The sequence below is a fragment of the Perognathus longimembris genome, chromosome 22 (genome assembly GCF_023159225.1).
Source record: "Perognathus longimembris pacificus isolate PPM17 chromosome 22, ASM2315922v1, whole genome shotgun sequence".
NCBI classification, from domain to species: domain Eukaryota; kingdom Metazoa; phylum Chordata; class Mammalia; order Rodentia; family Heteromyidae; genus Perognathus; species Perognathus longimembris.
The window spans coordinates 2,993,702-3,017,689 of NC_063182.1; the positions used below are offsets into that span (position 1 = coordinate 2,993,702).

General features: G+C 48.4%; 1 protein-coding gene across 3 annotated transcripts in view; it reads left to right on the forward strand.

Moving 5' to 3' along the window:
- Ppp2r2b (protein phosphatase 2 regulatory subunit Bbeta) overlaps positions 1-23,988 on the forward strand; it is a 297,040-nt gene that overhangs the window by 86,286 nt on the left and 186,766 nt on the right. Inside the window, exon 2 of one of the 3 annotated variants that reach the window (XM_048331427.1) lies at positions 14,958-15,151. The exons of 1 other annotated variant lie outside the window; for it this stretch is intronic. In XM_048331427.1, coding sequence (XP_048187384.1) covers positions 14,958-15,151 — 194 coding nt within the window. Of the gene's footprint in view, positions 1-14,926; positions 15,152-23,988 lie in introns of those variants that run through there. One more of the 3 variants, XM_048331429.1, reaches the window with a different exon arrangement.

Consider the following 23,988-nt stretch of genomic DNA (forward strand, 5'->3'; position numbering starts at 1 on the left):
GTAGTATCTAGTCTTTTGTTTCTGACTTCCTTCATTTACTGTAATAATTTTGAGCTATATCTATGCTGCATTCATCGGGAGTTCCTTCTGTTTGCAGAATAGTATTATATTGTTCACCCTCGTGGTGCTACTAATCTATTGTCAGGAATTTGGCTTGTTCCAGTTTCCGGCGATCATGAAGAAAGCTGTCGTGGATCTATGAAGGGGATAGGACAGACTATTGGGAGGTGAAGAGGACTGAAGTGTGCTTGGGGGGGGTGGGATTGAACTCAGGGCCTAGGCATTGTCCCTAAGCTTTTGTGCTTACGTCTAGCACTCTATAACCTGAGTCACAGCTCCACGTCCAGCTTTTTGAAAGTTAGAGTTAAGAGTCTCATGAACTTTTCTGCTTGGTACCATGATTCTCAGATTTTCGCCTCCTGAGCAGCTAGGATTGATTACAAGAGTGAGCCACCAGGGCCTTGCTGTTAAGTATATTTCAAAAATCCAAATATGAACAGTTATGTGGACACATTTTGTTGTTTCTCTCGAGTTAACATTTTGGAGTAGGTTGTGATTATATGGTGTTTATTTAACTTTGTAGGATGTTACTGAATACTTTCCAATATGTCATTTTACATTCTAATAAACAGTGCATAGGAGTTCCAGTTGCTCCACTTTCTTACCAACACTAGATATAATGTGATATATAGATATATAGATATATGATATACTTCTGGTAGGTGTGCCAGTGGCTTTACATTGTTGGTCTAATTCACATTTCCCTATTGATCATTTATTGTTAAACATTTTCACTTTGTTTGTCATACATACATACATTACACACACACACACACACACACATATATATGTATACAGAGAGAGAGAAATGTTTGCTCAAATATTTTCCAGTTTTCATTGTGTTGTCTTTTAACTATTCGGTTGTCTTTACATCATCTTGATATGAACTCTTTATCAATTGTCCTTTAACTATATCCTCTCGGTCTTGTATGTCACTTTTTGCACCTGGTTCCTTCTGTCAATGATATCTACCACAGCCAAGTATGGTCTTGTACCGACCTCTAGTCCTTAGACTTATTTGGCTTTTGTTTCGGCTTTCTCTCGGGGATCTGTAGGTAATTGTAGTAGCTTCACACACCCAATTCAGAGCCCGAAGAACTCCAAACAGGTGCTGTCAGCCTATATGAACAGTTGTTACAACTATCAAAACCATATTGGTTAGATATCATGACGGTTCACCAAGAAATCTTGTACATATCTTTAAGACTTAAGGCCCCCAAGTTCCCACTGCTTTCTGTGGAATTTTTTTCAACCTATTTGTTGTTTCATTCACCTGCCTATTTTAGGACTGTTTGTAGTTTTACTAGAGAGTCAGTGAACAGTCCATTTCTAGATCAGCCTTTTTTCATGTTTCTACTTCCTGCCACATGGTCAAACTTCAGTCTCCTTTAATGGTAAACCCTTATATAATCTATTTGTATTCAGAAATTGGTGCTCAGTATTAAAAAACAAACTTCTGATCTTCAAAATCCCTCTTTCCGAGCACAAGACTCTTATTAGGTATGGAATCTAGGATTAATATCCTTACCCTGTGCTATAGAGGAAGGCTTTGTAGAAATTCATAAAGAATATAATGGTTTACTCGTTCTAATTTTGCCTTCTCTATGAGTTGAGTGCACAGAAAGAGCTTTCTCTACAGCCTGAATATTCAGTTCATGGAAAGGATAGGCTGCCCTCTTAATTCTACAAGGCATTATACTAGTGCAGTTGTCTCTCAGAGGGTAAAGAATTCTCTGAGAGAACAGTTCCTACAAAGATGAAAATATCACTAATGACTTGGTGGCAGGAGATTGGCCCAGGACATATTTGGAAAATGACAAGTATAATGATTATCACATTCAACGTGACACTGGTAAAAATCTACCATTTGGTATTAAGTGCCAACACTGTCTTTTAAGAATTTGTTCCTATTATCCTATAAAAATTGATAGTTATTATCCTATCAAGCTAATAATTATTATCTCCATTTTCCTATAGAAGGCACTAAGTATTCTAACATAATTTTAACTTTTCTGAAGTCAAAAGTCGTTAGCACTACCAGGGTGAAATTCCAGGTCCTCACATCCAAAGAATACAGCTAGGTGTATTCCATTACCTATGGGTTCCTCAGACACAGAATCACACGGGCAACAGACAGGCAGAAAACATTCCGAAAATCCCTTCATCTCCACTGCACATGCACAAACTTTCTCTTGTCATTGTTCCCTAAATACTACCTGCAGGGCATTTACATTGCATTAGTTGTAAGAATCTCAAGACGATTTAAAGTCTATCGGAGGGTTTGTAATGTGCACAGATCCCATCTTTTGACGTAAGGGACTTGAGTGTGTCCCGGAACCCATCCCCAGGGAGAACTGCATTCATTTCATCCGCGTATTGGTGGGATCCGGGAGATGGGTTCCCAGAGAAAAGAGAACCCTGGGGCTAGAAGGGAGGCTGAACTTTGGGGTCGAATGTATTCAATTCGATTATTGTAAACGAGCACCCAACGAGCCAGCAATAGGCAAAGGCAACTTCCTAGTTGTAGTTTACTTCAAAGTAGAGTGCACCTCGATTTGCGAACTCTCTCCGACTGTACTGACACACGTTGGCAGCCGCCACGTTCGCTTTTGCAAGGTGCCAAGGGAGCAGCGGCGACATCAAACTGCCACCTTTCCACAGGGCCCCTCCTCCCCCTCTTCCTCCCTCCCTGTCCCCCTCTCTGCCTCTCTCTCCCTCTCCCTCGCCCCATGATGAATGAGCCTCACCTCGGGAGCTTTGCGCATTCCAAGGCTCGGGGACACATTCGAGATGAAATACAGCAGATGGGCTTGGGTATATTTTCGGACTCTGACACTTATTTCTCACCCTTATTCTTCCGGCTGACCTACTAGTGCATCTTATCCTGGAATAGTGGCGATCATACTGCCCTTAAAAGACTGTTGCTATTTCCAGTAAAGCAGCTCACAAAGGATAGGCACAGTGCAATCAATTTCAGATGTTCTCTAGCCATTCGGTCAGGTAATTGTTAGTCTGGGGATAGGATTCTGCGAAAGCCATTTTCTCTTGGAACTGTGAAGTTGATCCTTCATTGTTTTTTAGGGACAAATGCTGCCGAAGAGAAAACAGCAACAGCAGTGACAATCTCATACTTACTGCTATCAAAATGATCTGCTTTTCCCCAGAGTACTCGGGATTTTTTTATGTCATTGTGAGCCTTTAAAAATAATATAGTCGATGGACTTCTTTTAGTCTTGAAGACTCACATTCTTCATCTCCAATTGAAGGATATTTTTAAGTATTTCTTTTCCTTCCTTCCTCCCCTTCCTTCCTTCCTTCCTTCCTTCCTCCCCTTCCTCCCCTTCCTTCCTTCCTTCCTTCCTTCCTTCCTTCCTTCCTTCCTTCCTTCCTTCCTTCCTTTCTTTCTTTCTTTCTTTCTTTCTTTCTTTCTTTCTTTCTTTCTTTCTTTCTTTCTTTCTTTCTTTCTTTTCTTCCCATCCTGAGGATTGAACTCAAGGACTGGGTGCAAGCACGCTACCACTAGGCCATATTCCCAGCCCTCTCTTTGACTTACTTTTTAAGAGATCGCTTTGACTATCTATTTAAAGTTTCTACAAGTTGAAAGACAAATTTGCCATATTTTTAATTCCATTAACTCTTCTTGTAACTGACTTATTCCCTTTTTGTTCGAGCAGTCTGTTCCTGGTCTGTGGGTTTATTCTTTACACGATTTCTTCATGTATAAATAAATCCAATTAAGATTTATTTGTATCTCCTAGTATCTGTTGTGTTGCTGTATCTCCGTAGTTTCCCCTCACATCGTGGAGCGATAACCTCACATCGTCTAGTCCCATGTGAGAATGAGCGTGTGGTATGGTGGAACGGACATGCGTAGGCCACATCCGCTGCCTGGTTTCCTTAGAGAGTGAGCAAGCCGAGGAGGGAGTGACCTTGCACTCCAGACTACTCCGCCGGCAGCCCTCTGAGCACTCAACCCCCGACCCATCACCTGAGTCTCCCAGACCGTGGTCCCTTTCCCTGAGTCCTCACAGGGCGGGATTGGGAGGAGGAAACACTGAACGGGCAGGGCAAATGAACTGACGTATCTCTCGGTGGATTTCATCGTTCAGCCCTGACCTCACACCACGTTTCGCATTTCTAAGTCCTTAGCATCTCCAGGTCTCAGCAAGTTAAATAGATGCCCTTATTGGCTGACCCGCTTACCTGTCAGGTTCTTCTTCCAGAAAGACTGGAAACCCACCATCTGCTTGCTGACCCTCCTTCCCGTCTCTCCTTTTCTATAGTTGCTTGTTTTTTTTATTTAATTTTATTGTCAAGGTGAAGGACGGAGGGGTTACAGTTACAGAAGTAAGGTCGGGAATACACTTCTTGTTCAACATTGGTACCCCTCCTCCTTCTTTCCCTCCTCCCCCCACCCCACCCCCACCCCCAAGTGGTAAAGTTCATTGCCACCTTTCACAGCAGTTAAATGCTGTATTGGAATGTACACTGCAGTTGCACTCAACTTTGAGTCTTCCTTTGGCCCTGGGTCTTTTTTTTTTTTAACCAGCCTCTCCCCTGCCCCCTTCTTTTTTCCTCTCTGTACAAAAAAAAAAAAAAAAAAAAGACATAATGAGTCAGCACTGGGAAACAGGAAGTTTTTTCTAAAGAAAGCTTCCAAAGTCTTCATTCAATTCTCTGAGAGATCTGTGATCCCAAAATGCTGAAGTCCCTGCCCAGGGCTTCTGTGTGTGCTGCCTTTCAGATGCTAATTCCTAAGTTGTGCTCTCCAGTCTTCCTGCAGTCCTGGCTTGCCAAATGGAAACTGCCGAGGTCTCCTTTTGGGGGATGTTTCATATAATTATTCTTTACTCTGTATTTATTCCATAAATATTTATTGAGTTTAAAAATGTATGCAACCTTGCTTTCAAGTCCAAGGTCCATCTCACTCTTGAATTCCGGCACCTTTAACGTAGCACGCTGGTGTACAGGAACAGCCAGGGCAGCAAGATGGCTGCCCTAACTCGGAACCTCCCAACACATTTCCCACGTGAGAGGTTCCATTTTCCTGGGTGCTGTGTCCTCAGCTGTGCTCAGAATGATGGAACAGCCCCTCCTTCGCGCCTCTCTGGCCCACTACAGGGCAGAAAAGTCGAACCGAGGTAGAAGGGAAAAAGAAGAATTGGGTTACTACATAGTTTTGTCCACAAGTAGCCCCGTGACTAACTTAATACACTGGGAATTACTTAACTAATCAAACAGCAACTTCCTTCTAATCCTCTTAAGGGAAAGGGACGTATATCCCAGGCAAGAGTTAGCCTCCGTCCTTGGGGGTGAGGGGGGAACCAGGAACCCCAGACGTGTTGCTAAATCGCCAGGCAGTATGGGTAAGTCACTTCCATTCCTCATCAGTAAAAGCCAGGCCAGGATTGCCCTGCTCTGACCTCGGCTCTTAGCTGGAACTTTGTCCAGCGCGTGTTTAGCCCTATATCTAGTGGCAGCTGCTGAGCTTGAGAGCAGAGTCTCCTGCGTTGCCCTCACTTCTGAAACCCGCCGCAAGCGCAAGGGGTTCCGCCGCCACGGCTCCGTTTCGCTCGCGTGTTTGAAGGACTCTCAGAACTCATGGAAAGATAGTCTACTCTGCGGCTACAAATCAGGATCCACCTAAAGCAGGGCTGCGTTGACCAGAGTCTGGAAGTGTTCCAGACTTCCCACTGTCTTCGACATGAGTTCCCCTCCTGTTGTAGATGTCTGATAGTGCATTCAGACTATCATCAAGCAAAGAAGCTGTTCAGACTTTGTCCTGGAGCTCTGTTGCATAGATTGACTGAATGCTTGATTCTTTGAGTCTTGGGATGGTTGGTTTGTTGCCAAAGAATTGAATTCAGCCACCAGGTCAATTGATAACCCTGTTACCCCAAACTCCTGGCCTACGACGAGTGGCCATTCTCTTTTGGCAAACTCCCTCTCCAGGCTCCCTCAGGTTGAGAATAGTGAGTGGCGGTGGGGAGAGGTGCTCTTCTCTTTTACATGAAACACTCAAGGAGGGTATCCCCGAAATGCTGTGATTGAGGCAGACTCCTGAAGAAGTGAAGTGCTCCACTATGCTCGTTTCTAAAGCTAGACCATCAGGACAGAGAGGAAAACAGAAGCAAAGGTCCTGGGGTTAAAGTGTTCTTCTTCGATTGGATGGGCAATGAGGGTGTCATTTGGTCTGTGGGTGTCGGCTGCCTAAGGAGAGGCCAGAGACGGGGTGGAATGGGTTGCGGTGGTCTTGGTGAGAGAGGGTCATGTGAGCAGCGTCGCAGGGGCTGCGGAGGGGTGAGGAGGAGTCAGGCATACTGGGACAGGTGTGCAGGTAGATGAGGAGGATGTGAGGAGGAGAGAGGAATCCAGGGCCGGACGGTGACATGGGCACAAGTGGGCGGGAATGGTGACGGAGACACCTCGCAGATCCCCAGTGAGAGGACGGCTTGGCTACTGACGTTCTCCTGGGAGTCGGGAGGAAGTTCTAGGCTCAAGGTTCAGCTTTGGAGTTACATTGTCTGTGAGGGTCATACTTTTAGACATCCGTCATGAGGAATAGCCAGCAAAGGATCATGGGGAAGAGGAGAATCAGAGAGTGGTGGCCAGCAGTCAGGGAAGACAGTGCAAGAGGGACGAGAGAGTACCTGCTCAACTGTACACACGCTGTCTTCACAGATGTCTTAAAGGCAATGCAGGGTCCCATTCCGTAATTCCCCTCAGGAACCAACCTCCCTGTCCTGTGGCCACAGAATACACTACTCCTTAACCAAATCTAACAGACTGCTGCGACTTCTCAGCTAGCTTAGGGGGCCTGCACCTTTAAATGTGTCCACCGTGAATGGACACAATGGAGTCCAGATGCCCAGCTGGGAAAATTCTTTATTGTTCTAGGTGTGACATCTGGCTATTTGACTTCTTCCTCCAGGTGAAACTGAAGCCATAGGTGTTTACTGAAACTGTGGATTAGAGTAGTTGCTATTCCAGAGACTGAATGATATATTATATCTTACAGAGGGTGACAAGGGGTCATCTTCCTCTTCTTAGAGTCTGGCTCATTGTTATTCTTCCCATTCTTCAGTTTCTTAGCTTTAAGAAGAAAAGCAAATTGGGTCCAACTTTATTCTTCTGTATAAGAAGAATGTCTATTTTCATGTGAAGTCTGCACTACTTGGAATAGGTTAGAGGTTCACCAAATGAGTGTTGCTTAACTTGGCTTTGGAGTCACTTTCTGGTTCAAGTCCCCAGTAGATTAAAACATTTTTTAACTGATAGTATGTTCATGTCTCTGATGGGACAAATAAAAATAATTGGTGAGTGGTTTGGAGAAAGACTTCAGAGTAATTCTCTTGTGATTTCAATGCATGCCCAGTATGTATGTGTGCAAATGTGCGCATGCACACACACACACATATAAACACACACACCTAGAATATAGTGGTTAAGCACACGGTCTTTATACAGACAGATCATGGTTCAGAGCCACTCTTTTTTTTTTTCTTTTGGGTGTATTATTTAACTCTTCAGTAAAATGGAGATGATTATAGTACTTATCCTAGGAACTGTTCTTAGGATTCAAAGAGCTAATGCAAGTAAGTCCTTTGTACAGCCTCTCCCTCATAACAAATGCTTAACAAGTACTACCTACTATTATAATACCAATGTAATGATAGTTCATTATAATAATTTTAATTGCCAAATATGGGAGCATCTTCCAAAGTGGAAATTTTGGTCCCCAAACTTGCCTAATCACTTGTATTGAGGGAGACTTGGATTTTTGTCATGATTATTTACAGTGCTCTGCTTTACGGAGGCAAAGGTGCCCAGGCATCTTGGGTGACCAGGGACATCAGAACGAAATACCAGTTGTCAGATTCTTTTAACAATCTATCTCCCAAATTTTTGCTGTAACATCTTCAAAAGGTTCCCTTTCACATTTCTGATTTGAGATTGATTTAATATTCTAGGTGAGACAGATCATCCTTTTCTTACTGACCAACAAAGAAATGCTATGGTTTTGTTAATATATTGTGACTATGCTCAAGCTAAATTTCCGTGGATGATGCTTTTTTGGTGTATTTAGAAAAGAGTGAATCTGATTCTGAAGTTTAAGTTTTTATTTGAAAGGAAGACAGAAAGACAGGAAGGGAGACAAAGAGGAAGGAAATAAAGAAATCATCGTATGGATAAATTTTTGCCCATATCAATGATTATTTCCTTTTAACTATTGTTAACTAGTTGCACCACGTTTGTTTATGTATACAAGCCATCTTGATCAATGTCATGACTTTCATTGATCTCCATCTCTCCCAACCACACCCATTTCCTCAAGTTAACTGGTTGCATTTTCCCTTATATGCATTGAATATTATGACTGCTCACCTACCTGTTCACAGTTCTTTTCTTAGAATACATTCTATAATTCTTGCTATTTTGGTTTTTTTTTTTTTTTTAAAGAAAACTTGGTCTTTGGAAGCGACTTCCTTACAGTATTCTGGATGATTACACGCAATAGATGGCAACTATGAGAAAAATGCCGACGACATGACTGGAGCTTTCTATCAGGGTTCAGCAGAATACTACTGCTCAGGATTACTCATAAAGAAGCAGTGTGAGGCAGAAATGAACTTATAAAATGCCACAACGACATCTTCTTTTAGTAAATTTCCCGAGTATGGGGTGCAGTTAAGGATTATGCTAATGTGTTCTGCACAGAAACTAGTTTAGCTTGTCTTAGCTTCACATGACCTACGATCGAGGACCACAGGTTCCATTTCAGCCATCACTGAATGGTGGTTTGTGTCACTCACTGGTCCCTGCAGACGGAGGCTCTGCGGGGAGAGGTGTCTTTGGGAATTGCTTCCACGTTAGAGGAATTTGTAGCCCAACTCTTTACAAGAAAGTAGACTTGAATGCCACTTCTAGATCAACTTCAGGCTTTGACTTTCGTGTTCAGGGATAGCATAGCTCAAGCAAATGGAATAATATATAAGGGGATATAACTTTTCCATGGTGTCTTTTAGATGATTGAACATAAATGCTGCATGACTCGCAAAATGCAAGAAAAGCACATTGATATGCATTGTTTTTAATTATGCTAAAATCTTATGATCCGCGACGTAATCATGCACTAGATGAGTAGTGCTAAAATGATTTTGGAAATCATGACTTGTACTTGTACTTTGGATAGATAATGCAACTTAAAACTACCCGGGCTGGACCGCCTTAGATCAGATACCAAAATCGCCCAAAGAAAAAGTATCCCCAACTCTTGTTATCTCTCAGAGGATTCTGTACCTTTCCTCTCGCTACATCAACATCCCAAACTGCTCAGGTAGAAGAGCTGGCTAGCAAGGAGAGCCGGCACAGAGGATGTTTTTGTCTTGCATTTAGGCAGAGCAAGGGCAGGAGTCAGCTGACAGCGAAGCCTGCACCCCAGGGAAGCATGCATCCCGGACAGTTCGGATGACCTAACGTTCCTTACGTTAGCAGGGCTAGGAGCCTTGTAGGACCGGTGACTCACAAGGCTACCATGACCATTTCATAACCAGCCGGGAAGGGACCCAGGCATCAGATTTCCTCTGATGACTATGGAAAAGCCTCATGTGAAAGGTAGGATTTTTCAGAGTTGTTTCCTATCGTGGCAGAAGGTTGGTTGGCTGATGGAATATTCTAGAAGTGACTCCGTGAGGAAAAGGCAAGAGGGGACTTGGCATAGCCGGTAGGGACAGGTGGAAAGAGCTCACTGAATAACCTGTTTCTACCAGTGTGCTAGCCCCTGTTTAAAACCTAGCTCTCGTTTAAAAAAAAAAAAAGTTGATTTCTGTAGTTTTCAAACAATAATAACAGAAAATACTCTTTCCATGAGAAATATCTTCTTATGGCAGATTTCAGATTTTGAGGTGCCAACTTGATGTCCCTGAAAGTAGAAGGGAAAAGAGAGTTGTATGGTATTGCCAAACCAGCTCTCAATCACCAACACATCTCCTGATTCGCCTCAGTGTTTACACCTGCATAATCAAGAGGACCTTTTCTCGTAAAATCTATCAGAAGCCAAAGTCTAGAACTTGTACGCCACTGTGAAGGCAAAGAGGTTTCGTTTTCTCTTCCTAAGTCAAAGGCCGCGCTAAAGGAACACCTACTGTAGCATCTGCACGTCAGGATGGTAGAGCTGCTTGCATCTGAGAGCTCAGCTTGTGGGTGGTCCGCGCATGCGCTACCTCACAGACAGTGGAATACCGAGGGATTCCATGTGGTTCCTCTCTGGGGACACGAGGCTAGATCTGCTGACAGGTAAGATGGAAACCAATAGAGAGCGATCCTCACGCCTCCCCTTTGCACGGATCGTCACGGGTCACAAAGGGCTTCTTGCAAGATGGTCACTTTTCATGTATGCAATTTCCAGACGTGGCTAGGTTGTAACACTTGGGTTTCCGGGTCGCCTTTGCACACATGGGCGGCTGATTCGTAGCGCATCTCTCCAGTTCTCCGCACATGGAGATGGCCATGAAGCACTGGTGGGACAAAGACACCACCACCCCCCCACCATTCAGTGACGCCGGGCTCTGGGCCAAGCCTGGACTAAGCACTTTCCTTACCTTGCTTCTGAAGCCGTCCGACGATCCTGTAAAGTAGCTGCCTTTGTTCTCTTCTGTTTGACAAATACAGTGACCCAGAGGGGTGAAATTATTTTCCAAAGGTCAAGAAAAAAAAAATACTCTTAAATGTCTGAGCTGGGACAGAAACCAGGACTGTCTGACACCTAACGCCCATATTAAGAATCTCTGGACTGACTCAGGTCAAAGGTTTTCATAAAACTCTAGATGTTTAATGTGCTAATTGGACAGGATGAGCTAGCCTAACGGAGGGGGTGGGGAGGGGGTAATGGGTGAATGTTGAGGGAGGGGGGCCATGACAAGGGCGATAGGAAAAGATTGCACACACATGCTGCCTTGCTGAATGGGGTAACTTAAGAAGGCCATGTATTTGTAATTGGCTCTTTCTGTGTAAAGCACCAGCCTGAATTAGGTCAGCCATTCAGTGTCCTCTGCTGCACCCTTTGTGGCCCCCTTTACATAAACTGTAAATTCCATGAGCACTAAGCCAACTACACATCAAATGCATTCGTGTTGCTGAATCTCCACAGTGTCTTGGTATTGCCTGACACAGTGTCTGAGAATATTTGTGGGATCTAGTTCTGATTAGACTGGTGGCAGCAAAAGTTAAGTACTCGGAGTAACAGCCACATATATTCTCCCAGCACTATTTAATCCTCCCAGTAACTTTATGAAATAGATGCTATCCTCTCTAATGTAGAGATAAGAAAACCTCATCTCTGAGAGAGAGCTTGTAACTTGCTTGAGAACAGGATCATGAGTGGCAGGAAATCAGCTTTGCCTGCTATCTTAACACTATGCAATGATCTTCTAGGTGATGATGAATTTGTTGCTTCATAAGCAAACTCCACTTCTTCAAGTCAGATGATAGAATTTAACCTCTGAGAAGACAAGTACTCATTTTGTATTAGCTGTATCTTCAGCATCTAGAACAATCTTGGCATATATTACGTGTTAAGTAAAAATGTTGACATAAATGCAGACAATAACAAATAGGACAATTATTTCAATAAGAGCAGCAGTGGTAAATAGAAAATTTCAGGCTCACAGTAGATAAATGTTGCAGGAATTTTAGTGAGGATAAAGGCATACAACCTATACCTTACTAAAGAAATTCAGCAACCCATCCACTCAACAAACACTTATTTCCATTCAACAAATACAATGAAACGTCTACTAAGTGACACTTATTATTGAGAATATAATGGAAGTGTGTGACAATGATACGTCAACAAACACTGTAAAATAAATCATGAAAAAGACTGTGAAACATTGTGGGACCAGAAATTAGTAGTAGATAGAGGTAGAGACCATGGTGTGGTCAGAAAATGTCTCGAAGAAAATAGGAGTAGTGGAGAGATTGCAGAATGGCTTAAAATAGAAGGAAGGGACATGGGTAACAGCAGGAGCCGTGCCAGATGGTATGGAAAACACTTGATGTATTGGAAGGGCAGATCAATAAGACCTCTGAGGATTGGTCCTCGTGACCCTTTATGGTGCCAGCATTGCACAATCTGACCTTTACCGTGGGCCCTTACATTGTAGCACGCAGCCAATGGCATGTTTCCATCTTGGTTTTAGTTGGAGGAGCTCATTGCTCATAGAAAAAGAAAACAAAAAAGGAACCATAGCATAGAAACACTGAAGGCCACGTAATGAAAGAAAACCTCAGAACTTGTGTCTTTAAATAAATGGAGGAGGGATAGGGGGAGAAATGAGAAAGGGGCATTCTAGTAGGCCCTACCATGTAGATTTACGGAGAGGACATTTCTGCCATTGGTTACAGTGGAAAATTCTCCAGCTCAGCCTGGCCGGGGAACTCAAGGCTACCTGATTCATCACAGCCTCTGTTCCAATCCAGCCTAGGGGAGAATTTGCCATCCTAGCCTAAAGGTGGCAACCCAGGGTTGCTCCGATTGAAGATGACCTATCTTCTTATCACTTTGACACACGGAGAAATGAGCTTGAGTTTTGCCCTTCTTTCCCCTCCGGCCATGTGCCACTCTCCAAGAGATGATCTCCACAGATGATGAAGGCTGAAGCCTCAGTGACACACACAGAGTGTCACCCAGACCGGCCAGCCAGGACAAACGAAGACTCACGTGGTGGATTGATCCACAGGCCCTGCTCTTGATCTATGTCTGAAAGTTCTCACGCAGATGTTGAACCAACAGTCCAACAAATGTGTCAGACTTTACCGCCAGATGAAAATTAAAAGGAGATCTACCTTAGGAAGCTGGATTTTTCTCTCCCAAGTCACACCATGAAACACCTCTACTCTCTTTTCCCTGGGAGATGCAGTCACTTTCCCAGCATAAAGACAAATGCCATTTTCCACCTGTCAGAAGCGGCTCATTCTTCTTGGCCCTCTAATGGCAATTCCCAACCGCCATTAAAGACTTGTTTTCCCCATTTTTTTTTTTGAAACTTCAAATCCTTCCTCAATTGTGTGAGCCGAAGCATCATATGTATATAATTAACTTCTAGATCCCTCTGGGCTCATCGGGCTAAACCTGTGAAGCTTAACTGAGCTGATGTTACAGTGACACCCACTGAAACGAACACCTTCAACAACAGGAAAGCTGGGGTGGTTGTTTTTTTAGTTGTGTGTTTTTTCCAAATTGGCTTTCTAGCAATTTGAGTTGCTTCATTAAATGATTTGGGTTGTTTCATAACAATAATGATCTCATTTTCTTTCAAATGCAGGAGTTGGGATTTAGGGAAATGGAGGGGGGGGTGGTGGTGGTGGTGGTATCTGTATTTTCCTTGTAAGTTGAAGTAGGATGGCAGGCCTTTAAAACACGTGGCATTCACTGGATCCTTGGAGCTCCCTCGCGGGGGCTGGGTTCTCCTGGGGCCCAGGACCCCCTTGGGCTTCCATGTCCCGCGCTGGGTGGGAGCAAATGGTTGGCGACCCCGCACCAGCAAAAGGGAACCGGGGCGCTACACGAAGTTGGGGGGGGGGCGGTGCTCAGGAGACCCGGACCCCAACCCAGCTCCAGCTCCGCCCTGGGCGCCCCGGGGCCTCTGCGGGCCTGGAAGCGCTGCTGTGCTGAGCTGTGCGCGCTGGCCGGGCTGCTGGGGATCAGAGTTGCCCAGTCCCCCCCCCCACCCCGCCCCTCTCCTCTCCCCATCTCCATCCCCCTCCAGCACCGAGGGCTGGGGCGGGGCGGCCCAGGCCCCCCCCCCACACCCCACCCGCACCCCGGTGCGTCCCGTGGAGAGGCGCAGCGGAGACTTCGGGGCGGACCCGGAGCCCCTCCCCACCCCGACGCCGCGCCGCGGGCCGTCCCGAGTGGGGTGTCGGGGCGCTGACCTGCAAGCTCGCTGGCTGGCTCGCTCCCGGGCCGCCCCGGTGCGGGTTCGCGGGCGTCCCCCCCCCCCCGTGCCGCAGCGAGCCCGGGGGGGGGGGAGCGGGGGTGGGAGAGTGGGGGGGGGTGGGGAGGCCCTCCACGCCCCCTCCCCCCACCCCACCTCCCCCACCCCCGCCCCCCCCCCCCGGGCGGCCGGGGCCGCGTCCCGGGGGCCGCTGACGCGGCTTGGGGAGGAGCCTCGCCCGCCTCGCCCGCCTCGCCCGCCGCGCCCGCGGCTCCCGCAGCCGCAGCCGCAGCCCCGAGTGCGCGCGCGCGCGTGGGGGGAGGCGAGCGTGCCGGCGCCGGCCGCAGCGCCCTGCCCAGCCCCGCAGCCCCGCGGCCCCGCGGCCCCGCAGCCCGCAGCCCCGCAGCCTCCCGCCCGCCCGCCCTCCGCGCGCCCCGCAGCCCCGATCGCCGCGGGGACCCGGGGGAGGGAAAGGCTCCATCTTGTCGCCCGCGGCCGCCCGACCTCCCTCCCGGGGGCGGAGCGGAGGGAGCGCGGCCGCGGCGGATCGACTCAGCGGCCCCTCCGTGTATTTATCCTCGGTGCTTCCGTCTCGTTCCCACCGCCCCCCCCCATCGCCCTCCCCGTCCGCCCCACCGCCCCGCGCCGCGCCGCGCCCTCGCCGCCTCGCGCGGGAGGGACCTGTTGGGCGTCTCGCGAGCCGGGCTCCGGAGCGCCCCGCCGGGCGTGCGTGCGTGCGGGCGGGCGGGCGGGACCCGAGCCCCCCCACCCCCCACCCCCCACCCCCGGGGCGGCCCCCCCCCCCCCGAGCCCCCCGAGCCCCGGCGGGCGGGCGATCGCGGAGCCGGGCGGAGCCGGGCGGAGGCGGTGACAGCTCGCTCGAGTCCGCCCTCCCTCTCTCTCCCCCCCCCCCCCGCCTCCTCCTCCCTCCTCCTCCCACCCCCCCCGTGTCCTCCCCAGGCTCGGACCATGGCGCAGCCCCGCCGGCTCCCGCGCCGCCCTCTCCCGTGAGCCGGGCCGCGGGCGGGGATCATGGAGACTTGTCTGCCGGCTTGTGGTTCCCACGCACGCGAGCCCGCCCTCAATGGAGGAGGACATTGATACCCGCAAGATCAACAACAGTTTCCTGCGCGACCACAGCTATGCGACCGAAGGTAACGCCGCCCGCGCGCGGCCGTCCGCGCTCCGCCGCGGGGTGGGGGGGCGGGGGACCCCGGCGGGGCCCGGGGCCCGGGGATCGGGGAGGACGCCGGGCTCCCCCGCCCCCCTCCGTCCCCACCGCCCCCGGGGGGCGCCGCGCACCCGGCCGGCCTCCAGCAGCAGGTGGACCGGGCGCCCCGGAGGGAGGAGGCCACGCGGGGATCGGGGCTCCCCCGTCCCCTCCACCCCCCACCCCACCTCGGGGAAGGCGGATGACCCCCCCCCCCCACCACACACACACACACACGCCCCGGCCCCGAGCCGCCGCTCCCGGGGAGGCCGGCGGGGTGGAGGGTGGGGGGGGGGCGCGCAGCGGGGCCGGGCCCTCCCCACGCGCGCGCGCGCCCCGCGAGGTGCGGTCTCCGGGCGGCGGGCCGGGGCTCGGCTCCCCCCCCCCCCCAGCCCAGCGGCTCCCCGGCCTCCTCCCCTCCGGGGGTCACCTGCCCCGACCATCGATCGACCCCCACCCCTCCACCCGCCTCCCACCCGAGGCCCCTCTGATCCCCCCCCACCTCGGGGGGGGCGGGTGGAAGGGGGAAACGGTGCCCCCGCGGCGAGGGCCCCGAGGCGGGACGGACACGTGGGGGGCCCCGCGCCCCGGTCCCCACCCCGCGGGGAGGACGGATGCACGGATTCCGCAGCGCGAGTTTCTGCTGAATCAGCGGAGACCCGGGGTGTGTGGGGCGGGGGCAGCTGGGCTTGGCGGGGGTGGGGGGTGGGGGTGGGGGTGGGGGTGGGGGGAGGGCGCAGCCGCCACCCCCCTCCCCCGGGCTCGGCCTGACGTTAGCACCCAGGGAAAGTCCGCAGGTGGATCCGGCCCTGGAGTGAGTGTGTGTGTGTGTGTGCGCGCGCGCACACGCGCGTGCGCGAGTGTGAGTGAGTGTGCACACGCGTGCGCTCGCCCGCGGCCGCTGCAGACATTTTATTTAAAGCAGAAAACTTTTTGCTTTTTTTTTTTTTTTTTTTTTTGCCTCTTTCTTTTTGCTCCACCCTCTGCCCCACCCGGGGCCTCTCCCTGCCCTCGGCCACCGCCCAGGCAGAGTCCAGCCCGGTGGTCCACGGGTCCCGCTGGGCAGGGTCCTGGGGGGGGGGGATGGGGGGATAGGCGTGAGAGAGAGGGGATGGAGATGGAAATGGTACCGAGCATCCTCGGAGCTCCTTCCTCCCCTCGGACGCCCCGTCAAACCCATGGGCTGAGGGAGGGGTGGGGGAGCTGGCATCTGCCCTCAACATCTCTGGAAGTTCGGGTTGGGAAGCACACCCTGTGTGTCCCCATCACTGGAGGGCATCACGCCCCAGGGTCCCTGGCTTTACATAAAGCCAAGTTGCCCGCCCTCCCTCCAGGAGCTTAAGGGGGATGGGTATGGGGGGGGGGCTTTTTTCAGATACCCGGGTCCCATGGAGCACCGTACTTGCTGGTTGTGTCTATGTGCTAATTTGATTGTAAGAGGTCCGTCTTTGTGCTTTGTCACTGAGTCAGGGACGGGGGAGCTAGGACTCACCCTGGGGTCTAAAGAGGACACCCACCCCAGAAATTGGCCTTGGGTGTGTTGGCTTTTGGGGGGGGGGAAAATCTACTTAGGACCACAAAGCAAGAGGACTACCGCCTTCATGTGGTCTTCTGTATCCCATTATCCAGGCCAAAGGACACTTACTGTGCTGGAAAGCTGTCCAAATCGGGGCCAAGTGTACCCGCCTATCATTTGCGGAAAGGGTGAGGTTGGTTGATGGAGAGGCATTGTACCCATCCCCACAAGTGGACTAGTTGTTGAAGCAAGGAAAGAGAGTAAAAGAAATCAAGCGCTGGAGGTGGGGCTCAAGCGGTAGAGCGCTTGCCTAAGAAGCATTAAGGCTCAGGGTAAAAAGAAGTCTGTTAAAAATGTCCATTCCTTATTGCTTCCAGGTACTAGGCTTATCATGCTTTAGAATTTTTTGTCCTGATATGTAAAAATTAGCCTCTCAGATCTTTCTTTAATCCTGGTTAAAGGTATGGAAAAGAAAAAAAAAACTGAACTCACAGTATGTTGATACCAGAAATTGGGCAGAGCGAGAAGTTCAACGGTCTTGACCTATTTATAATAGCAGGGGACTTTCACGTGGTTAGGTTATACTGGCCAATGAGGGGTTCATACCCACCCACCCCCCCTCAGATGAACACATGACGAAGTACTTCCACACCTTGGCAAGCCCCAGATCCAGGTTTCTCCTTGTGAACATTCTCTTCCCCCTTCTGCATTTAAACCTACTGACTGAGACCTTACTTTTTGTTTTCTATTTCCTTGGATAGTTATATATTCTCTTCCTACTTGTGCAGATACAGCAGGCTGGGTTTTGTTTTTTTCCCTCAAATTCTCCTTCCCATTTGTCTCTGATCTCTTTTTCCCCCCCTCCCTTTGCTCAGATCATTTCACACTGCAGCATGCTATTTAAAGCTGAAAGGGTTTTGCTGTGTAGTTAGTGTGAAGGACTCTAAGCTCAATTTGCATGGCAAGTGCTAGCTGCAGGCATGTTTATCCAGCTAAGCATCTCTCTCCTTCCCTTTCTTCTTTGCTTTCAGAAAAGAATGCTGTCTGCACATATGCCTAAAGACATTAAGACATTTCCAATGACTCTTCTTTTTTAATTTTGGATATTAAATGTGTTGCCTTCCTCCAGCTTTTCCTATCATTTCTCCCTTGCTATAGTTAGTTAATACCTTTGGGCATCTTCAGTGTTCGGAGCTCTGTGCTGAGCCCTTTCTATGGTAGCATTTATATCCAAACACTGTTAAGTGGTGTACTAACCGATGCAGCCTAGGTCAGGAGATGTTAATAATTTACTCAGGTAACCATGCAGTGATAATGTAATCTTCAAAGTCAAGATTGTCTGAAGCTCATGTGCTTTTATGAAGTTGTGTGCTGCTGGGGCCTCCTTTAACTCTCTGCTTCTACCAGCACGATCACAAAGGTGTCAAGTGTATGTGGAGTCGAATTCTTCCAAGAGATGATTTGCACGTGTCTGTATGGGGCGATCTGTGGAGTTGGAGTGACTACCAACCTGATAATTCCACTGGCCTTTTGAGACAAGAGGCTCACGGATTCTCTCCCATCTATGCGTGGACATTTCCCTCCCGTGTTTTTAGGTTTCTTTAAGAGCTGCATAAAACCCTCTCTCCCTAACAGGCGTTTTCTAGGTTAATCATAATCATAATTTTCAAGCAGGGACACAGCATATTCACATAAATGTACCGTTTTAAAATAACTATCCTGCTCTGTTATTCTCTCTCCTTGGGTATAAAATGGAAACAGCAATAGAGCCTGTGTCTTAGGAGGAATGTTTGGATAGGGAGAAACCACTAGGGATATTATCTACTACAAATCAGACTCCAAAGCCAGATGTGGTGGTGCTCGCCTGTAATCTCATCTCCGGGAGCGAGGGGCATGAAGATGTGAGTTCTAGGCCAACCTAGGCGAGACACTATTAATATAAAATAAAATTAAATAGTAAAATAAAATAATAGGCCGGGAGCATATCTCAACAAGATTCAGAACAAGAAAGAGCAGTGCTCAACAGACTATCGCTCCCGGCGTTCCTTTCTGTTGCTGCCTCTTGTGCTGTGTTACGTAAGAAGCACGTCCTCTTTCCTTCCCTCTCCCTAGACTGTATGTTGGTTGAGATGGCCTTGAGGGAAAGGGTCACGGAGGCAGATGAGTGGTCATTGGAAACCCACCACAGCCTTCTTTTACTTATTCACTAGCGGTGGATCTCGCCATGTAGTCATTTTTAATGTGCTTGCTAGTCCTCCTTGGCCACAAGTACGTTCCCTCTTTCCTCAGCGTCCTTAATAAAACTGTCCTGTGTGCATATCGTAAAGGAAAGACAAGCTAACTCTTTGAAGCTCTGGATTGAAGGCTGGTGGTGTAGCTCAGTGGTACAGTCCTTATCAGGTGTTAGGGAGGCCCTGGGATTCACCCCCAGCACCCAAACTAAATCACGGATTGATTGGTGCTGCCTGTAATTTCTTCTACAAATACAAATTGGCTTTTTTTTTCTTTTTTGGCAAAAGTGGCACAGCACATTCCAGTAGGGGCCTGGTCTTCATCCTCACGGAGTTTTCCGTCTAGCAGGGCAAGAAGAGGGATCAGGAAAATACATTTGCAAGTAAATAAGTCTCCACCCACTGTTTTCTGTGATGCTCAGGAAAGGTACCTGTACCTCGAGAATACAGATAGAACGTGGAAGGGGCCGAATTTAGCTAAGGTTTCCGGGAAAGAGTCTCACACTGTAGTTTAAGCTGAAGAATGAAAGGAACATTTCTGAATTAAAAAGAGATAGGAAGAATCTTGGGTAGAAAATGGTCAATAGATACAGAGACCCCCGAGATTCAGGGAATGAAAAGTTGACTGGGGAGGAAGGGTGAAAAGGAATCAATCGAGACTGGAGCCAGTGGTTTAATTTAGAGTGATCAGTGGAAGGAGATAGTGATAGATAAGTGATAGAAATAGGATAAAACAGGTATAAATTTTTAATGAAAAAAAAATCCACGTGGTCTGTGTTCACTATTTTCTGGGATACTAGGTTTCAAACTCAGAGCCTCCTGCTTGCTAGGCAGAGTTCGACCACTAGGGACATTCCCCCAGCCTTTTTGTCTCGTTCTATCTATCTTTAAGATAGAGTCCGAGTTTTTGTAGGGCTGGCTTGGACAATAATCCTCACACACGCTCACACCGTTTTTGGTTGAGATCAGGAATGTTCCTTCTAATATTTGCCCAGTCTGGCCTTCGACTCTCCTCACCATTCCCACTTGGGCAGTAGCTGGGATTACAGGGGTAAGCCACTTTGGCTCACTATGTTGGCTGCCTGCTTGGAAATTTGTGTAATATTGGGGTGAAAAGAGACTGAGAGATATTGAGGGACCAAATCGCATTGAACCTCATTGACCACAAGGAATTTGGGATTTATTCAAAGATGGATCAAAAGCCATGAAAGAATTTCGATCAGAGGAGAAATGTCATCGGGCCTGGGGTGTGTGTGTGTGTGTGTGTGTGTGTGTGTGTGTGTGTGTGTGTGTGTGTGCTGGTCCTGGGATTTGAACTTGGGGCCTAAGTACTGCCCCTGAGGTTTTTTTGCTTAAGGCTAGCACTCTTATCACTTGAGTCACAGCTCCACTTCCAGCTTTTTAATTGGAGATAGGAGTCTCCCAGGCTTTCCTAGCCAGGCTGGCTTTGAACCCTGGTCCTCAGACCTCAGCCTTCTGAGTAGCTAGTATTTAGACATGAGCTACCAGTACATGGCAAGAGTTTGTTTTTGGTGGTATTTGTTTATTTTGTTTAGCTTGTTTTTTTTTTAAGCACTCAGTCTGGCTGCTGTGTGGGGTGAAATTAGAGGTTGATGAGTATGCAAGGAATAGGAATGACAGTGGAGGAGATGCCAGGAGTTAGTGCTGCTATCCTTGGTGAAGATGGAGAGAAAGACTCACATGGATCTGAGACATTTGCTAGAGGAAGATCGGAACTGTGACAGACTTCAAGTGATGGGTTGGGTGTAAATGGAGAAAGGTTGTGTCAAGGGTGAATCCCAGGATTTTCCCCTAAGAATGGGTGCACGCCAGAGAGCGTACGTCAGGAAACAGAAAGCAGACTTTGGAAGTTGAATACTTCGAGCGTTACTTTGAGCTCCCGTGAGACATCTGGTTTTACAGTAGCACCCCAGACTGAGCATTTGGATATCTGGGCCTTGATGACGCTTAAAAGAAAGTCCTATAAATAATATATAAAATTGGGATTGGACATCACCAGTGTATTAGTTATTTAAAACCATGAGAATAGATGAGATACCTAGGGAAAGAACATTCTAGAGCAAGGAGTGAGGAATTGCACAGAAACGGATCTTGGCTTGGCATAAAGAAATTGGAGCAGAAACTACTTCGTAAGCATCTTGGTAAAAACAGTTAGCTGACTGCTAAAATCACTCGAACCATGACATTTGGCCCTTTCTTCGCAATGTGGTTAAAGATAGGAAGAACCCAGTTTCCGATGAGTGGAGCTTCCAGGGTCTTCGAACCCGAGATGGGAGGAAGGTCCCCTCCCCTCCCCCAACCCACAGCGCTCAAGAAAGCGGAAAGCTGTGACGAATAAATCTGCCAAGGTGCACGGCAGTGGCTTCTTCTACTGCGAAGTGTCTGGAGAGGCGGTGGAGAAATCAAAGGAGGTTGTGTCCCGTATGGAGGGCCGCTCTGGTTCCTTGAGTTGCTTTGGTATTTGTATGCAAATACTAGATCCTAGTATTCCAATGCATATGGATGAGTCTCCCAGCTCTCAGGGAAACCTGAAATGGAAGGTGGGAAGAAGCTGCCTTATATACTATTGTAAATGACCTTTCTGGCGACGCTACTCAACATAATAACCAGAGTGCATTGGAAATCACTGGCAAGTATTCATTATTAGAATCAAGGTCCCCAGGGACAATCCCAAGCTCTTTTATGACTGCCGGTCAGAAATGTACTGATGAACCCGGGGTGAATAATATTAGGCCGGAACTGTCAAAATATTGGTGATTTCCGATGGAAAGAGCACAGCTGTAGACTGACATCCCTAGAATCCGGCATTTGCATTTGAGAAACTAAAAGGTCCAACTTAGACGCTTAGGCGAAGGAAGACCACTGAGGCATTGTGAGTACCGACTGCGTCACACGCGTTCTCCTAGGTGTTTCTCGTGTGATTATTCATCCAGTCCCCTGCAACAACCGACAGAATGGTTGCCTATCAGCCCCATTTTTTCAGAATAAGATATTGCACAGTGCAAAGAACCAGAGAAACACGGGTCATAAACACAGCTGTACTGCGAACATCCTTCCTTTAAGAGGCATACATAGCCCACTGGGAGCCCCGAGCTGCTCCTTAGCGGGTGATTTCCTATAGACCGCTTCTCCCCTGTCCTTCACAGAGGAAGAAGCGTTCACGGAGTTGCGCGCCGAAGCTGTGATCACTAGGGTCGAATTGTAAACCACCCTTTTCAGTGTTACTCATCCCATGGACAACGCAGTCCACCCGCCGGGAGTCTCAACGCGCCATCTCCATACCCACTCCCCAGGAAGGATAGCAATTCCTGTCACTGCCCGGACCACAGCAAAAGAGGTGGGCACAGGTGACTAGTGGATGGTACATGCCCCTTTTTTTTGTGGAAATGTGGAGCTATCGGAGGCCTCCTTAAAAAGCCAGGACGACTTCCTGTTTCCCTCAGTCCCCACCGATAAGAAGATGACTTGGCTTTCATCCAGCTTACCGTCCTCCCCACCAGACTTCCTTCTTCTGCCTTTGCAGGAGAATTCTAGCATCTGGCTGGAAGTCGGTTCAGGTAGAACTCTCGCATGGAAAGCACAGGTGGTTTTGCAAAGGCTACTGAGAGCTTTGGCATCCATAACCCAGGACCCCAGAATTCTTATGATCCAGGCTCGCTATGGAAAGAGTTGGTTCTGGTAACAATAGGTGTGCACCTGTACAATCTATGGAAAACCAGTTCGTATACGTTGGTTTCATTGGAGAAAGAGCCGTTGGGGTTGATGAGTCAGGGGGAGGAGATTCTGAGTTCTGTGCCTTAGAAGAAAAAGAGCCGATTGCTTGTTTTAAAAAGTGTAATGAAATGAAGCGGGGCGGGGGGGGGGGGTCCTGTATGTAAGCTGCAAAAGGCAGTGTGGGATTTAGGGGAGTAGAGAGCCCTTATGGGCGCAGGGTTTACCTTGGCAAAGCTGGGGTCTGCTAAATAGACAGTGTGCGGCATGTAGGGGGGAGCGTGGTTCTATAAACGGGCACTCATTGCTTCGTTTATTTGTACTGCTTTACTCCCACTTGATAGGTCTTCGAGATCAACCCCTACATCTGCCCGCTTTCTGAGCGCGCAGTGCCTGCTGTTAGGACTGTACCCACAGTATATTTTGTAGTTCCCTTGTGAACTGATAGAAAATCGTTTCCAGCTTTAGCCATCTCTCTCTCTAGATTTTATATATAATTATGTATAAATACTACTCACATACAAATAATATGTTATGTGTTAATATTTGATACTAATATATACAATCTGGTTTTTGTTCAGACGTTCTCCTTCCTGATTTTATCGCCTTTAAAGATGCAGGTTGCTATTTCTAAGTAGAATGAGTGGCAAGAAGGAACCTCTGTTCCTCTTAGGATTTGTGTATCTTTGGGTCAGTCAGCCACGAGAGCCCACAGCCTGGATTTCCTAATATAGAAATAGAAGATGGTCTAGCAGCACACCTGCTAGCAGGTGCGTAGCATGGGTCTCCTAAAACAATTGTGGGTTTGATTTTGTTCTGTCCCAGAACTGGGGCTTGAACCCAGGGCTTCACAGTCTTACTTAACTTTTCCACTCAAGACAAGCACTGTATCACCTGAGCCACACCTCCACTTACGGCTCTTTGCTAGTTAACTGGAGATAAAAGTGTTGGAGATTTTTCTGCCCAAGATGGCCTCAAACCTCACACCTTCAGCTCTCAGCCTCCTGAGTAGCTAGGGTGACAAGCGTGAGCCACCAACGCCCAGGCGTTGTGTATTTTAGCGACGGTACATAAGAACGAAGGCCGGGGACGTAGCTCAGTGATTTGACCTAGGTCTGGTTCCTGGCACCACAAGAGCAAATAAACTAGAATACACAAGAATGATTGATGGCCGTTGGGGAGGACTTTCTGTGTGCCAAGGACAGGCTCTAGTCCTGAAAGGATCTCTCATTTGCCCCTCACAATGCGGTAGGTTGCCCTGTTCTTTTCTCCCCTTGAAGGAAACATCTGAGCAGAACAGAG